General features: G+C 42.3%; 4 protein-coding genes across 4 annotated transcripts; 3 read left to right on the top strand and 1 right to left on the bottom strand.

Moving 5' to 3' along the window:
* The first annotated feature begins 325 nt into the window (after positions 1–325).
* On the top strand, positions 326–1062 carry mrpl49 (mitochondrial ribosomal protein L49). The gene has a single exon (XM_052058321.1). The coding sequence runs from the start codon at positions 371–373 to the stop codon at positions 869–871; it is 501 nt and encodes a 166-aa protein (XP_051914281.1). The 5' UTR covers positions 326–370; the 3' UTR covers positions 872–1062.
* A 430-nt stretch (positions 1063–1492) lies between these two features.
* haus7 (HAUS augmin-like complex, subunit 7) lies at positions 1493–5645 on the bottom strand. The gene is made up of 10 exons (XM_052058295.1): positions 5476–5645; positions 5016–5297; positions 4527–4642; positions 4351–4421; positions 3575–3636; positions 3265–3446; positions 3065–3173; positions 2576–2791; positions 2383–2491; positions 1493–1664 (listed from the first exon to the last, which is right to left on the bottom strand). Exons 2-10 carry the CDS (start codon positions 5070–5072, stop codon positions 1585–1587), a joined length of 1002 nt encoding a protein of 333 aa, XP_051914255.1. The 5' UTR covers positions 5073–5297; positions 5476–5645; the 3' UTR covers positions 1493–1584.
* A 35-nt stretch (positions 5646–5680) lies between these two features.
* On the top strand, positions 5681–7962 carry las1l (LAS1 like ribosome biogenesis factor). Its single transcript, XM_052058280.1, has one exon. The coding sequence runs from the start codon at positions 5861–5863 to the stop codon at positions 7580–7582; it is 1722 nt and encodes a 573-aa protein (XP_051914240.1). The 5' UTR covers positions 5681–5860; the 3' UTR covers positions 7583–7962.
* Positions 7963–8460: 498 nt separating this feature from the next.
* Positions 8461–11200, top strand: crebzf (CREB/ATF bZIP transcription factor). Its single transcript, XM_052058307.1, has 4 exons — positions 8461–8632; positions 9480–10304; positions 10486–10560; positions 10845–11200. The coding sequence occupies exons 2-3, from the start codon at positions 9535–9537 to the stop codon at positions 10493–10495; spliced, it is 780 nt and encodes a 259-aa protein (XP_051914267.1). The 5' UTR covers positions 8461–8632; positions 9480–9534; the 3' UTR covers positions 10496–10560; positions 10845–11200.
* The last annotated feature ends 5304 nt before the right edge of the window (positions 11201–16504 follow it).

The raw sequence follows: 16504 nt of genomic DNA, 5'->3' as shown, positions 1-16504 counted from the left end.
GTCCATAACAGCAATCCATAGGAAACTATAACGATGTGTCTCTCGACTAAAATGTGTTAGACACGCCCTTTTTAGATGTTGTGCTTTTGGTTATGTGAAGCAAGCACACCGAGTTATCTTGTGTATGAAAAATGCGATATGAATAAAGTTGGCTTGCATTACTGTCAATATAGAACACACGTTATAATATGGCTTTGAAATACCAGGCAGGGCTTCTGACAGGAAGAAGAGAAGGCTTAACTTGGCCCCGATCCCACTTTAGAGCAGTGTTTCAAGCCTTACCAGCAGGGGGCAGTGCTCTTCCTCGATGAAGCAGGGGATCGTGAACTTTTGGATTACTTCCGGCCCTACGGACCGCCTGCACTCAGTCATGGCGGCGTATTTCGCCTTTCGTTCGGCGGCGCTGCGTGGAGCCATTGCTTTACACCGAGGCTCTCCCAATGCGATCGTGGGCCCCAGGGCTTTCTTTGCCACAAAAGCCCCATTCGAAGAGTCCACGGAGGAATATGAATTCGTCGAGCGTCTCATCCCGCCGTCACGTGTACCCTCTCCGCCCAAGCACTCCGGGCCAACGCCGTCCGGCTGGACCCCGCCGGCAGAGTCTCCGCCGTCACTTCCTTACATGATTCGCCGCTCCCGCATGCACAACATACCGGTGTACACCGACGTGACCCACGGTAACCGCTTCATGACTTTGGTCCGGAAGGTCGAGGGCGACATCTGGGCATTGGAGAAAGACGTGAAACAGTACCTGAAGGACGTGACTGGCAAAGAAATGCCCACTCAGGTCAACGAGGTCACGATGACACTGAGGGTGAAAGGACAGTTTGACAAAGAGCTGAAGGAATGGTTGACCAGTAAAGGCTTTTGAACGCGCTCGGTGGAAACCTGCCTGTGTCAGACACTCGCGTGTGCCACGAGACAGAAAGTGACACGCTACTTGGACTCTTGAGAACTCCATAAATGCATAACGGCTGGCATGCGAACCAGGCTCTGTCAGGTTTTCGTGTCTGAGATGTTGGTAATGACTCCACATGTTTATAAAGCGTTAACAATTGTAAATACACGACTGTATCTAATTGATTGTACTCATGACACCACAATTCCGCATGCAAACATGAAAAAGCACCAAACTGTGAGCCCTAAGCATTGCATCAGGATTATTTTGAATGTCAACAATGCAAAATTAAGTGTGTGCCTTTCACACATTCAAAAATGGAAACGCTGAAACCAAAACCATTTTTACACATGCAAGACCCCGTTTTCACGTAAAAATCTTACATTTTTGGTGGCAAAATGCCATCTATCGTTTGTAACTGCTGTGAGCCCCTTACCAAGTGTTTGGTGATCATATTTTGTGGTAGATATAGGGTTTAAAATATTAACATTATGAAAACAAAGTACCGTACTGCTGCTTTGCTTTGGTTTCATGGCGACAGGATGCCGTAATCCGAACTCGTACAGATGTGTCTCATTGGGTCACAGTCCACTGTTTATTTAATAGCCTTTATTTTCTAAGAAAGCTTAAAAACAACATAATTATACAATAATAATTCCCTGTACAAATAAAGAGATCAAAAGAAGCTACGCTAAACTATTGTTGGCCGCACAAAGGTGGACGAGAAGCGCTTTGATTCTTCTGGTTAGTTTTTCCAGGTGATCATCTGTGAAACAGAATACAATTATTTTTCCAAATAATGAAAAGAAAATCTTCAGGTTATGGAATTCACAAAAACCCAGACTGAAATGCTATCTAGATTTTTAAATAACAGGAATGGCAATGGCTAGTGATGGGAAGAAAAAGAGGAAAGGGGCGTGGCCTGGACGGGGCGACCAATCACAACAAGTAAGACATCACACACGTTCAATCGTTGGGCTGTTTACAATCGGAAGATGGAAAGACCGATTGGGAGAGTTCGTGAAAACTCGACGATAAGGTACCTGACCCCCTCTAAAAATTTCTCAACAGATTTAGACGATTCACAAAAATGATCAATTTAAGAAATAAAACTGCAGATTTCCGCGTATCTGCGGAAAATTGCCATCCCTGAAATAATCATTTTGTAAGAGGCACAAAATTAACTGAATATTAAAGTAGGCCTGTTATGTGTGGGTGTGTATGTCCACACACACACACACACGTTTTTGTTTTCATCTACGTCCAATTCTATGCCTGTTGCTCTTCCAGTCGCTGTAATTTGTTCACGCATGACCAATTTGGCCACATAGCTCGGTGTGTGGCTGACTAAGTGAAATTGGACTATTTCATTTTTGCTTGACAATCTCTCACGGCATACCAGTGGCAAAACAGTTCAGTCACAGCTCGAGTTGAAAATATGGCAACAATGATGTCTAATTGTGTATGATAAGTGTGGGACTCACGTAAAGTGCCCTTTCCTTGGCTAGCGCAACAACGCTTTATTTGTAGCTGGCTCACTTCCTGCTTCACAGACGCTGATGCGTCCGATGCTTCATTCAGCATTTCCAACTCCTGCAGAAAGACGCATTCAAGTGAGGTCCTGTTTCATCTTGGACAAACTCTGTGCTCGTGTTTGTTTGTATGCGTTGTATATACCATGCAGCAAGCTTGCAAACGTTCATATACGCTCTGGAAGACCAGTGTGTCGGCACGAAAGCTCGGTGGCTCTCTCGTGCAAAAAACACTCAGGTGTGTCTCGTAGACGTGGCAGAAAGTGGTCAACAGCTGCTGGAGGTCGCACACCGTCACATGCAGCGCACGGGAAGTGAAGACACGGGCATTTGGTGCCTCATTTGTTGTCACGAACTTACACTGAGTCGGGAAGAGCAGGAAGCACTTTTCACATTGGGGCAAACATTACCTGCTCTAATCATTCTCGACACTCAAGGCAACAGATTCGGGAAGTTTAGCTTTTGAATGGCTTGTATTAAAGTGTCCCAATCTGTGGCGTGTGCCCCCGTTACCACTAAGTGTGAAATCACATCATATTTCTGCAAATGTTGACTGAAATCAAATCTTTGATATATCGATGAATAACAATTATAGTTTTGCTCGTACGACTCAGCACCCAGGTAAAGGTCACACCTCAGACTGTAGCTGCTCCAGCATTGAGCGAGTAGACTGTAGAAGGGTGGCGATGCTCTCAGAGTTGTCTCTTTTTGGCTTGGGCATTTTGGCACCCTTGTAAATAACCCTGTGATACCAATACTGTTAGGAAGGTTTGTAGCTAATGAAGAAAACGACTCAAGACACAAAGCCGGTTGTGGGGGAAGAGTGTTACATACGTGTCATTTGAAAAACAGTGGTCCAGTGAAGGTGTGACCATTTGCGTAAGATGAAGATTCTCGTCAGCAAAGAGTGCGTTCATTTGCGTCTTCATATCGTGCGCAGTGGACACACTGAAGTCCGAGACCTCAGCAAGAAGTTTCTCCAGGAACTGAAGCTGCTGGTGGCAACTGGCTTCACCCTAGAGGGAAAATGGATATGGAAACAAATCAAGATTTGGTGTACTATGTATTCATTATTTCGCTGAGAAGTGATGGTGCACACCGAGTCAGACAACAGAAGACAAGGTTGACCGCAGTGTCTTCCCACCTTGATTAAGTCCAGGCTGTCGACTCTGCACAGCAACAGATCCTGGCCAAGTGCAGCCATCCCTGTTTAGAAAGATAACACACATGCAGAACTGCTGCTATGGCAACATCCATACTAATCTCTTGGGCTTGCCGATGTTTACAAGGAGGGCAAAAAAAGTTTAATTGAATTAAAATCGACATCACAATGGAGTACAATGCACAGCACACAGGCTGCTATTTTAAAAAATGCTCTACACTGTGTGTGTGTAGAGCAACATATTTTATATATATATATATCCCAACTTAAAACGTATGTACATTAATTTTTTTTTTTTTACAATTAATTAACTATGAATAAATATCACGGGATTATTTTGCCATATGAAAATGTTTATTTCATTACATAATACAAATGCCATTTATTGAAGTACTTGTTAAATATTGCATTAATATTGATATTCAACCCTGAAATTACAAAGCGCACGTTTTTCCAATATTGTGCAGCGATAAAGCTTAATTTAATAGTTGTTTGTTAAAAATACAAGGGAGCTGACACTGAAATAAATAATTGCATTTTAAATCACAAGCACAATATTGAGGGGGAAAAAAATCATTGGATAATTTGTCAAAATCGTTCAGCCCTGTTTACATGATAGCGGTCACAAAAACATGGCAATTTGCGTGTCATTTTTGACCTTCCGCAATTTTATTAACCTCAAGCTTGGCCAAATTGAGAACTGCAAGGTTCTGCACTTCTCATCATGCATGCAAATAATTCAAAGACCAGTGTGTTACCATTTGTCAAAATATCAAGGTCTTGGGTTCTTGATGCCTTTCCTTTCAAACTGGCAAAGTCTGGGTCAATACTGAGAAGACAGAAGCGGTCACGGTAACACATCATTAGATATAATTGATGTGCATATACTGTATATAAGCGAGTAGGAAGCATCTTATGTTCACTTTGTCCTAACCTGCAGCACATCCAGGTCAGTAAGTGGGTACGAAGCTGGGATGGAGTGCAGAGGAGCTGAAGTATATCCTCAGACTCCTCCATGCACACACCTTCCAGAACGGGACATGGTACAGCCTAAAAAAAACAACAACAACAAAAAACAAAACAAAGACATCTTATATCAGTGGAAAATTTGTCGGGTGTCAGAGGTATTGAAGCCGGTTGGGGATTTTTCTCCAGAGATTTTTAAATCCAAAAAGAAATGGTTTGGCAACTGAATGTATGCAGCAAATACTGCACAGTATCTGTATGATGGATCTCAATATCTATTTGATGTGGACCCAGTGATATCAAAACGCCGTATGTTTGCTTCGCTCGGCGTTGTTTACGTTTGTTATCTAAAATATTCTCATTCAGTTTAAACAGAAGTCAGCAAGATACGACAAAATGCTGCATTTTAATCCAACGTGTACTGACAGTTTAAACTTTAGCGAAGTAAATAACTTACCAGCAGGCGTGTATAAATGCGCTCGGCCCGCTCCTTCTCATTTGAAACGGCCGCCATGTTCTTCAAGAGTGCGCATGTGCGTTGGTGGAGGCGCCCTCGACCCCAGACCGCGTTTCCACAAGCACGCCACCGCTCGTTCAGTTATTCTTAATGTGTTTTTAAAAATCTAGATTGAAGCAGAAGAACAAGTACAGAACACCATAACCATGAAAGGCTAGAGCTTACATATACGTTAAATTAATTTAAAAAGGTACAAATATTTTTTTCAGAGCCTTTTTGTTACTGTAATCAGTTAGGAAGTAGTGTATATAAATACTTTCTTAAAATAATAATCATAACAATAAACAAAATCTTAAGAAACCGCCCGTTTACGACGCGCCCCCGCCGTGGTTACAATTTAAGTACCACGCCTCCCCCTTCCTGTCTGCAAGTGGCAGGATTGAGTACGACAGTTTCCAACCTGCTAAAAATTAAACATTAGAAGAAGAAGAAGAAGAAGAAGAAGAAGAAGAAGAAGAAGAAGAAGAAGAAGAAGAAGAAGAAGAAGAAGAAGAAGAAGAAGAAGAAGAAGAAGAAGAAGAAGAAGAAGAAGAAGAAGAAGAAGAAGAAGAAGAAGAAGAAGAAGAAGAAGAAGAAGAAGAAGAAGAAGAAGAAGAGAAAAATGAAAAAAAAAAAAAACATTTCCGGGTCCAGCCGCTATCCAAAAAGAAATTGCAAAACGTTTTCACCGTGTCCTCACGTTTCGGTGAGTTTAAAAAACATCCGTAAGACTGTGGTGGAGTCCAGTGACTTGAACTTATTCGTGTAAGCCTGTAAGAGTGTCGCTCACCCTTTCAGCCTTCAAAATGAAGAAAAAGAGCTCCGAGAAAAAACGCCATGTGGTAGCGTGGCTCAACAAAGCTGAATGGGATCAAGTAAGGGAATATCTTTACTCCAAGGATTCAGGTTTACAAAGGAATGCTCTCCATAGGATTTCGGCGTGGAAAGCAAGGTATGCCAACAGTACTCCTGTGGCAATGGACTGCACCGCGGACCTGGTGAGGTGTCAGGTGCTGGACCGGTCCGAAAAGCTGGACTCTCATGACCTGGTTCTGCTTTATGGAGCGGCCTTGGTGAGGTTCACTAACTTGATCACCGAACGACAGCAAGGAAAAATTGCCCGCTCATTAAGGAGACTCGCCGGCAACTTGAACATCCCAGAATGGATCGTCAACCTAAGGCATGACGTCACTCATCGTAAACTCCCTACCTTGAAATTGTGCCGAAAGGGGTGCGAGGTGGTTCTGGAGTGGCTCCAGCAGGAGTATTGGTCCAGACAGTTGGGAGGAGGGTCTACTGCGGACTGGGAGGCGCGGTCTGATGGAGAGGACGAAGAGATGGGCATGAAACTGCAAGAGGACGAGCTAATTGCAAGGCAAAAAGAAAGGGAGGCTTACAAGAATGCAAGGGAACTTTTAATTTCTTATGAAAAGGAGCAGTATGATGCCTGTGGGGGGCAACATGAAGAAAAAGAAAAGAGCACATGGCCGGACCCTTTAGCTGATATGAGCTGGATACTCGGTGAGATTAAAAATTTTTCTGTTGAGTTTGGTGAGTTGCTGATTGAAGTCCTCTTAGAAGACGGCTTCCTAATTCCAACTGCCCAACAACTGTCATCATTAGGCTGTGACAGCTCTGATGACGATTGGTTTTGTCCCACAGAGCCCAAACTTCCTCCAACTTTCCTGCGTTTTTGGCTCCCCCTCCTGAAAACGCTTAACTCACCCTCTTTCATTCATCTCTTCCTGGAGAAACTCTTTGCTGAACTGAAGCTTCTCTCCAGCGAGAAGAGCAATCACAGGATGTACTACACTTCTGCGTGGATCTCGGAAGTAATGCTCTGTAACAGTAACAAAAAAGATTATCACTTTGAAACAAAGGCACAGAAGAAAGCCAGGCTGAAGGACAGGATTTTTGCCAACCGCATGCAGCTGAGGTGGCAGCAGCTGTTGTCTGCCTGCTTGGAGGCTCCCTGTGCCGGTACGCTTCACCTGCTCAACCTTGTCTTGGAGGATATGGAGCATCCTCTTCCTCTGGAAACCCAGCAGAGGCTACTGCAACTCTGCTCCATCTACACCCGCACAGAACATTCTCAGCCACACACAGAGCAGGAACAGTGGCCCATTTACACACTGGAGAGTTTGCATGAGAAGCTGCAGCGTTCAAAGCGCAACAGCATTTCATCGTTGGCGGAACCGCAGAAGAAGTGGACAGGAGAAGAGAACAAATGGTCAGATGCAGAGGTGCAAAAAGCAAAGTTGCTGCGAGGCTCCTTGTGGCAAGTGTGCATTGACAAAGTTTTATGGAAGAATTACCCTCTTGGAAAAGTCCCCGGCCAGTCAGATGAGCCTTCATGCCTGATGGTGGACAACTACTCGACTATGATAGTGTCTGACGAGCCGGTGGCGATGGAGAGCAGCACACCACAGAATGTCTCTGGACTTTCTGCTTCTGCACGGACAGCTGATGGTCTTCTTTGGAGCCACAGTGACCTCAGCAAACTCAAAACTGGACTGCAACTTTTTTGATTCTGATTACAATGTTGTGAAATACACAGGCTTGTTGTTAAAAGCACATCAGTTACTGGAAATCACCATTTGGTATTCTTGCTTGGTTTATATCAACAACATGTGTAACAATTACAGTACATTTTTAAAGCTGAAAGGGAAGTCTTAAAACACTTTTAAATGTGTTACATCAAACCAATAGCTATTATTTTCTTATGACATAGCTCCAAAGATATTGAAGCGTTTTGCTAGAAACACTTTCTGTGGACTTTATTTTTAAACAACCGTTCCCAACCAAGAAAAACAACATTTTCCTTTTCTGCGTGTCCATTTTTCACCGTTGCATTGTGACAAGTTGGTGTGTATTAACATTTGTCAATAAAAGTTGTGCTGGTATTGCATTCAGAGTCCATCCATGCATTTTTTACAGCACCTTTCCTCGTTAGCGTCACGGGTGAGCTGAAGCCTTTTCCAGCTGGATTTGTGCAAGGTGGGGACAACTGGGACTGTTGAGCAGTCAATCGCAGTGTAGATCTCGAAAAACAAGTCACACGATCAATTAATCAAAGAAGCATGTTTTTTTAGGTCATGTGGAAGCAGGAACACTTGTAAGAGCTCATTCTGATAGAAGCGGCACGCTGGTCCACTAGTGAACACGTTCGCTTGCTGTTTAAGTGTTCCCTTTATTTTTTGGAGCACTATATAAACATATGTAGATTTTTTTCAAATAAACATTTGTCATCTCGGGTTGACACCACAGACGATTACTGTTCATAAACCCGCATGCGTTGTGATTAAGACGAGATTGAGACTTTCAACAATTGTGTGTACAAACAAACAAGAACAATGTATGCTCACTGATTCAAACAAAGGCAAAAGACTACAAACGTCACAACACGCAGCACGGCGCCATCTTGTAGGTTGAGTTGGGAGGCGTTTCAGCACAGCCTTCCCGGACACGCCACATTCGGACATACAATTGTTAGCAAACGACAATACCGATGCTGTGATACTTCTATCCACGGTCGCCCATCTATATCATCGCGATTCCATCCACGTTTGAGAAGAAAGGTACATTGACCGCGAAGATTTCGCTGTTTGAAACTGTTGCGTAATCCACGCATTAAGCGCTTAGTACTGTGAAACTAGCTTTAGCAAACAAGCTAACAAATACTACGCAGTTTGGACAAGGTGCCATCTTCAAAAATTCGTGGCATAGATAATCCCTTAAGTGGCTCTTGTAACTACAATTTAACTACAGTCCAATCATGTGCGGTTAAACTTGATGTTTTATCGTGGGCTTTTAACTGTTGTACTCGGGGCCTAGCTAGCATTAGCTAAAGGCGCTAAAAACTACTGCGTACGATAAAATAACGTGATAATAAATGTATTAGGTATATAAGGACTTATAACACGTCCATCTTAATAAAGAAATGCACGTCAGATGTTTAAATGACTTTTTTTTTTGTTGCTTCGACTAGTTCCTGTTGGAGTTGAGAAGCAACGTCGGCCAGACGTTAAGAGCATGCGGTAGTAGATCAGAACTTCGTGTAAAATGGTGGTGCCTCAAAGCCTTTTGTGCGTTTGTGAGTCGACATTTCTTCCCGCCCGTAACTGCTACTTTGGTGATGTAAGAGATTCACCAGCACGCCTTTTAAAGTTTTGCAAGGCCATCAGCTTGCCAAGATCACGTTGACAATTTGGTAACTTTTATGTAACAGGTCAAAAGTCAAACATTTTGATTGATATGGAGATCATGAATTATATGTTCGTGTGTCCATAACAAAGTACATATAAAGAAATAGAACATAAATAGAAATCTCAAATTGTATGCTTGGTCTTGCAGTTGCAAATCCATGCTAAATTGTAAAGTCACTTAACATTGAAATGCAAATGCCTACTCTCTTTGTCTTTACAGGGTTAAATTCTGCATTTGCTCGACATCGTTCATCAACTGTCCAGTTTCCAACAAAATGATAACCAGGAGAAGAGGCAATTGCAACACTGCGCTGAAGTCCCTGGACGTTGAAGTGACCGGTGCAGTGAAAACGATAGAAGCTCACCCAAGTCTCCCGGAGGAATTTCAAACTGATGGCTTCGACAGTATGGGAATAGAGTTGGATGACTTTTTCAGAGTCGAAGACTTAGAATGGACTAATGATAGAGAGAGAAGCTCACCATTCTTTGACATGGAGCTTGGTGAGCTTTACAGCGGCAATAATCAAGATTCTGGTGCTGAAGTCACAACTGCCTCCTCCCCAGAGAGTGGGTCATCCTCCATGAAGTTCAGAAATAAGCAGCGGCAAGCAAGCCAAGTGATTAACAAAAATGCAATCGCTGCAAGGTTGAATCGTCTCAAAAAGAAAGAATATGTAAACAGCCTCGAAAAGAAAGTGGACATGGTGTCCAAGGAAAATAACACGCTCAAAACCGAAAACTCTCAACTGATCAAACGAGTGGAAGAATTGGAAGATGAGACCAGGTACCTGCGAGCTGTGCTGGCCAATGAGAGCATGTTAGCTCAGCTGTTGTCACGGCTGAGCGGTGTGAATGGCATGAAATTATCCTCCTCGCTTTTCCAGGGCGCCGACTCAAACGAGCACGACTACTCATTGCCACGGAAACGTGTGAAAGTGGAAGAGAAAGAGACATCTGGTGGCGTGTGCCTCCACGTGGACAAGAACTATGTCTCAGTGGAATTCTGCACTAAGTGTGCAGCGAGTGCAAGTGCATCACTTAAAATGTAGGGTCAAGTACTTAACTCTGATTTCACGTATCGCGACATGGCTCCGTCTTCTGACCACCTTGATGGTGGAAGAAGACTTGTTAAGAATTAATGAATTCTGCACAGGGCCCCGCTGATAGTGCATGTGTTTGTTGACATGTTGGCTTGGGTGCCCGTTACCGCTAAACCTTGTTGACAGTTTCTTCTAGGTAAAGGTTGCGCTTCCGTGATGGATGAATGGCTCTCTGAACACCTTAACCTGCTTGACTCCATGGTAAGGATCAGAGTGGAGAGAGATTTTCAGTTATGCTTAATTCATTCTGGTCATAGCTAATTTGTTGAAGCTACATACAGTAATTCAAAGACTCTTAAATGTAATAGAACACAAGATGTATAAATGACGGTGAAGGTCCACAAAGAGCAATTGGCGATCACATTCCAGAAACAATGAAGACTATTGAAATTGAAACTTTTTCCAACGGAGCTCTTTGTGAACCAGCACCATGATACAAAAGAATCGTTTAATTTAGAGGCACCTGTTTTTCTTTATTGCTGAAGTGGATTCTGCTGGTGGAGGTTGAAGAGACTGGACAAGCTGCTGCCACCATGGCCCGTTATTTTTTTGTTTTGATTTTTTTAAAGGTAGTATCGGTAACAATGGTATATGTCATTCTCTTTTTGCCACACCTTTTCTAGTCAAGAGTTTCTTTACTGTTTTTTTGCAAGCTCAATTCAACTGCACTATCACGTTTGTGATTTCTGTTGTGGTCATTGAAATATTACATCCAGACTCACCCGCTTTAGGAGATTTCATTGCCATCAGTTGGAATAAAATGTAAATGTGTACATAATTTGAAAATGTGCTCTTTGAGGTAATTGACAGAAGATGAACAAATAAATCATATTTTACCTGTTTCGGTTGCAAATATTGACATTGTTTTTGTGTGTGCTGTTGATATTAATGCATCTCTCTTTTTCTTTCTAAACAGCAAGCTCTCTCCCGATAAAGATCTAACTTTTCCTCAACATTTGGGTCAAGTCTGGTAAAGGTTGCAAGTGAAAGGCATGCACTGAAAAAGTCCATAGAGATGATCTTTTACATTTTGGCTTTTCTTCAGTTGGAAAGAGTTGAACAGTATCATGTCCTTAAATAATCAGTACGGAATTCTGGATATGTAAAGTTGTAATTTATGCGCAGTGGAGAGGGGCACACTTATATCATGTAGGTGACAAGATATGTTCTCATGTGGACAGTAGGGCTGCCACAAAAAAAATATTTTACCGATCATCTAATCACCAGCAGTTGTCGTGATTTGTGGACGAATCGAATCATTCGTAAAGTGCGGCATATCGCACCGGCAGGCAAATACTATTACAATGACCAGCTTTTGCATACAGCTTGAAATATTTATGGTACAAATTAATAAAGACCATGAAACGGATAATATATTCAACTATTAGTTAACGTTGCAGCTTGTACGAGCATTCCTGACATGTTTGTAAATGATGGATCAACTTAAATTGAAAACAATACTGTGGCCCTTGGCTGCAAACGTAACTGAATACAAAAAGAAATACAATACTTAGAAACATTTCTCTCCTCTAGGCCACCAAGCTTTTTCTAAATGATGTCATGATTTCAGATGGTAATCAAGGTAATGCCAAGGTAATGAAATCAGATGGGTAAATGAGAGAAATTCACTGTCCTAAAGAATTTAATTTATTTTTAATTTAACCTTCATCCCAAAATTTTGTTTTGCTTCGCTTTATGCATAATTTGATGTCCACAATCAAAATGTAGTATGCACCTCGAAGGGGGAAGAAACCCCTTAAAAATGAGAACATTTTTGAGCACTCTAAATTGGTATGTATTGTAACAAACTACGCAGGTTATGTCTTGAGTTCACAAACGCAACACGGTATGGTCGCGACTGTTTGTTTCATGCCGATGTCAGACTGCACGAGTGTAGCACGAATTTGAGCCACTAGGCGTGTCGCAGACAAACTGTCTTATAGCCCTTTCTGCGCCGTGTGCGTCATTTGCTGTTATGTTTAGTTATGTTTTGCATTGCAGAGCCACCATACATAGTAGTGTGGATCGTTGCACAACTCTACTGAGGTAATTAATATACCTTGTATCATTTTAAATGTTACCAACTAAATTCAATTCAGATTTCTTCAATAATGTTGCAGGACTATCTTGGGCGGTGGGGTTGGAAAGGGTGAAAACAAATTGCAATTTCCACTCTTAGGATGCAAAGAGGAAAGTTAAGGAGAAAATAAAGTATGTCCGCCAGTAAAGTTACAAGTGCATCTCAAATTGGAAAATTACTGTCCGCCTTCATTTCAGCTGTTTAATTCAAAAAGTGATTCCCTCCAGCGTGGCTTGGCACGACCATGAGAGATCAGCGGCTGTGCATGCGTGACCGAGGCTGCAGCCAATGCATCAAGACCCATATCAATGAATTTAGGGACAAGCGTAATGCCTATCTGAAACTAACAGCTAATGCATCAGACACGTTTACCCGTGTGTAGAAAAAGGGGGACTAATTTGTCTTGAGTTTTGATTTCAAAAATCTCATTTATACACCACAGTTTGGAAGAGGACTGGAAAGGTGCACAAAGCAAGTTGTTTCCAGTCAAATGAAGTTTCTACAATCAGCGCCAGTCAGGGTGCCCTGCCGTCATCAGCAAGTGTCTGAAGGTCCAAACTCAATGCAATGGTTTTGTACACCAGCCGGACTTGTTCAAATTTCTGCTTGGAGGTGGGAGTTGAAACTCATCCGACGGGTCACTGGCATCTTCACTCACCATTGGCAACAGTACAGCACCTGGTCTTGGGTGGTTGATAGCTCCGCCCTTTGCTTCACCTGACTGTCCCACTCAACTCAGCCTTTCCACTGACATGACCACAAATTTAATAAACCTATTGGAGTCTATTAGTGTCCTGCTGCCAAGCGCGCTGGTTTGCCTCAACATTGTGCTAATGATGGCAAGAGGTTCAATAACCGAACACCCCAATCTGGTCAGGAGGGCTGGACTACCCAGCCAGGGATCAGACTGGCAAGATCCCCGCCGTTGGCTACCACCCAACTATAGACAGTAACCCCTCATTTCGTTTATCTCGGTTAATGGTGACCAAAATCACCCGCGATAAACGAAAATCCGGGAAGTAGCAATCAATTAACATATATTTTAAAAATTGGCCCACGTGGGCCAATTTTTAGTGCGCTTGAGCAGAGCGCACTAACACACACACACAGGCCAGCGATTTCGCTGGCATGCAGCAGACCTGTTTGTGATTCGTCAATTAAGGTTGTTTAGACAATTAAGGATGGTGAGACCTGCTTTTGTTCTTATAAGTCTCTCTCAGCAACACATACTCACCTGCACGCCCATGCCTGCGCCACACATGCGTGACCCACGTGGACCTTCCGGGCTTGAGCAGAGTGCGCACACTAGCAGGCATAGTAAACAACACTTAGACACTTGATTTTTGCGGACTTAATTTTTTTTTTTTTTTAATGATTGAAAAAACCCGCGATGCACCGAAACCGTGATAAACGAACCGCGAAATAGCGAGGATCACTGTACAGTACATTTGAACTTGGCCTCTCCCCTCAGGTGATTAAACCATGGGAATTATATACTTGCATTGACGTCTTAAAACAATTAAACCAAATTTTATTTCTTATTCATCAAGGTTCTTTATTGAAGATTTAGGAATGAAAACCTGCAAGCCTCTTGAAATTAATGTATAATTTTATGACGTTAACATTTCTTTCAGTATTGGGTGTTGAACAGATTATTCGACTTTCCACTCTATTTGACATCTTGCGTTTCAGTCACTTTCAACTCGCTTGTCTGCTGCCATTGCCGGTCAATAACACACTTTGGAGCAATAAGGTGAGATCTTAATGTGGGCCTGAGAGTATAAGAATAAAAATAGCGGTTAGCCTCGCTATAGTTTCAGCGATTCTCACTTCCCCTTAGCTCTCAGACTGGGGGACAAGCGGGCGAGGAACAAGAACAGACACGTGAAGTGAAGCTATGCACCTCCAATGACACAAAAACAAGAAAAGCGAAATTGAAACGGACAAATACTTCATTCTTTGTACTTGATTTATAGATTTAGTGTGTTTGTCTTTCTACTTTCTTAGCTGTAACATTAATTTATTGTTGTTTAAGAATATCTTGCTCCATGTACAGCACTTTGTATACAGTACCCTCGGCACTGTGGTGACAAAAATTTTGCATCTTTCGAGATTTGATCTTTTTATGACTATATTTTGCTTCACGCCTCGAAAGTTTGGAATTCAGGCTCAAAACCTTTCTTTGTGGCATTAGCATATTCTTGTGCCTGCACAACTTTTCTGCCAGTACTCCTGCTTTTTCCCACTAGAGGAGGTTTTTGGACGACGATAGATTTGTCTGCATTCATGAATCGGGAGTCTGAATAGTTTTCCTTATGAGCGCTGTTTTTTTAAACGGTGCGCACAGCTTCCAGCCTCTTGCCAAAGTCACCTGAGATAGGCTCCTGCTCACCTGTGACCCTCGTAAGTACAATTAAGCACTGCTGTCGAGAAAAAGGATGGCCATTTCATGTGTGCTCTAATCCAGGCCTAAATAGCAAATATTGGTGAGGGACAAAAATCATTTTGACACAAACCTAAATGGTGATCAAATTGGGTTATAAATATCTAAAATAAAATGATTACATCAATTTTCTTCATTGTGCAGTGAAAAAACATGAAATAAGCACCTTCATTTGATAAAAGGCTAAGAAATGAATACAGAGATCCCTCGCTCTAACACGGTTCACTCTCTGCGGCTTCGCTGTTTCACAGATTTTTTAGTGCACTTTTTAAATGCTTTTAACCCTTTAAATCAGAACACTGCATGTCGACAGCACAGTATTTCCAAAAACTATTATAGTTATTTGTTGAAAACGTGTTTTGTTTTGTTTTTTGTAATTGGGCCTGAAAACAGGTTTTGGTCTTTGATTTCATTGGATTTTGGATTGGATGAACTTTGTCAAATATATAGTTAAGTATTGTATAATAATTTAAAAAAATAAAGTTGTGGCGGCCCGGTAGTCCAGTGGTTAGCACGTCGGCTTCACAGTACAGAGGTCGTGGGTTCGATTCCAGCTCCGGCCTCCCTGTGTGGAGTTTGCATGTTCTCCCCGGGTCTGCGTGGGTTTTCTCCGGGTGCTCCGGTTTCCTCCCACATTCCAAAAACATGCGTGGCAGGCTGATTGAACACTCTAAATTGTCCCTAGGTGTGAGTGTGAGTGCGAATGGTTGTTCGTTTCTGTGTGCCCTGCGATTGGCTGGCGACCGATTCAGGGTGTCCCCCGCCTACTGCCCGAAGACAGCTGGGATAGGCTCCAGCACCCCCCGCTACCCTAGTGAGGATCAAGCGGCTCCGAAGATGAAGATATATAGTTAAGTATTGTATAATAATTAAAAAAAATATAGTTCACTACTTCACAGATTTCAATTATCACTGGTTCTTTTTGGATCGTAACCCCCGTGATAAATGAGGGATTACTGTATTCTAAAAGGGCTTGATCTAATGTCCATTTACTGAAAAGAAAAATGAAAGCACCAAGTCCCGCAAACAAGCTGCGACTGAAAGATGACTGGAAAGCTGAGCAACTACAAGTGAGGAAAGCCAGAACTTGTTTGTCCATCCCGACAACCTCCACTGGAGACCTCCTTGCATTATCTTGCTCCCGGCCAGGCAACCTTTCTCAATCCTTTGCGTGGGTTATCCCAAGATGAGTCCTTTGCAACATAAACTGACAACTTGCTAATGACGAGGAGCCATTTAACATATACGAGACGAGCGCATGAATCAATCGTACTATCTCAGAATGTAGGGAGCGCCCGATATTTTTGGTCAGTGTGGATGACTACCACTCAGGTTCAGTGCAAACAAACAACACAGGATCACACAGACTTGTCAAAGTTATTATTGTAGAATACTTTGATGATTTTTTTTTCTTTCATACAGACAAAAGGTGTAGGACTTAATTCCCAATAAATTATCTTAGATTTCCGTACAGTTTGTCTACAGTATACAGGTGTGTTCTTCCTCATATATATATATAGATATATATCTATATATATATAGATATATAGATATTTATTCGCTTAAGTAACAGGCAGGTAACTCTTTAATATATTCAATAGTCTTTGTGTTTGTTTGTTAGG

The sequence above is a fragment of the Hippocampus zosterae genome, chromosome 2 (genome assembly GCF_025434085.1).
Source record: "Hippocampus zosterae strain Florida chromosome 2, ASM2543408v3, whole genome shotgun sequence".
NCBI classification, from domain to species: Eukaryota; Metazoa; Chordata; class Actinopteri; order Syngnathiformes; family Syngnathidae; genus Hippocampus; species Hippocampus zosterae.
Note: the sequence above shows the minus strand (reverse complement) of the source record. Positions and strands in the feature narration are given on the sequence as shown.

Bases quoted from the DNA above. Each gene is read 5' to 3' on its own strand.
- mrpl49 (XM_052058321.1), top strand. From the start codon at position 371: ATGGCGGCGTATTTCGCCTTTCGTTCGGCGGCGCTGCGTGGAGCCATT.
- haus7 (XM_052058295.1), bottom strand. From the start codon at position 5,072: ATGGCGGCCGTTTCAAATGAGAAGGAGCGGGCCGAGCGCATTTATACA. The intron at 3,637-4,350 runs GTAACACACTGG...CTTTCTAAACAG, and splicing joins CCTTGATATTTTGACAAATG to GGATGGCTGCACTTGGCCAG. The intron at 3,174-3,264 runs GTATGTAACACT...TTGGTATCACAG, and splicing joins CACTGTTTTTCAAATGACAC to GGTTATTTACAAGGGTGCCA.
- las1l (XM_052058280.1), top strand. From the start codon at position 5,861: ATGAAGAAAAAGAGCTCCGAGAAAAAACGCCATGTGGTAGCGTGGCTC.
- crebzf (XM_052058307.1), top strand. From the start codon at position 9,535: ATGATAACCAGGAGAAGAGGCAATTGCAACACTGCGCTGAAGTCCCTG.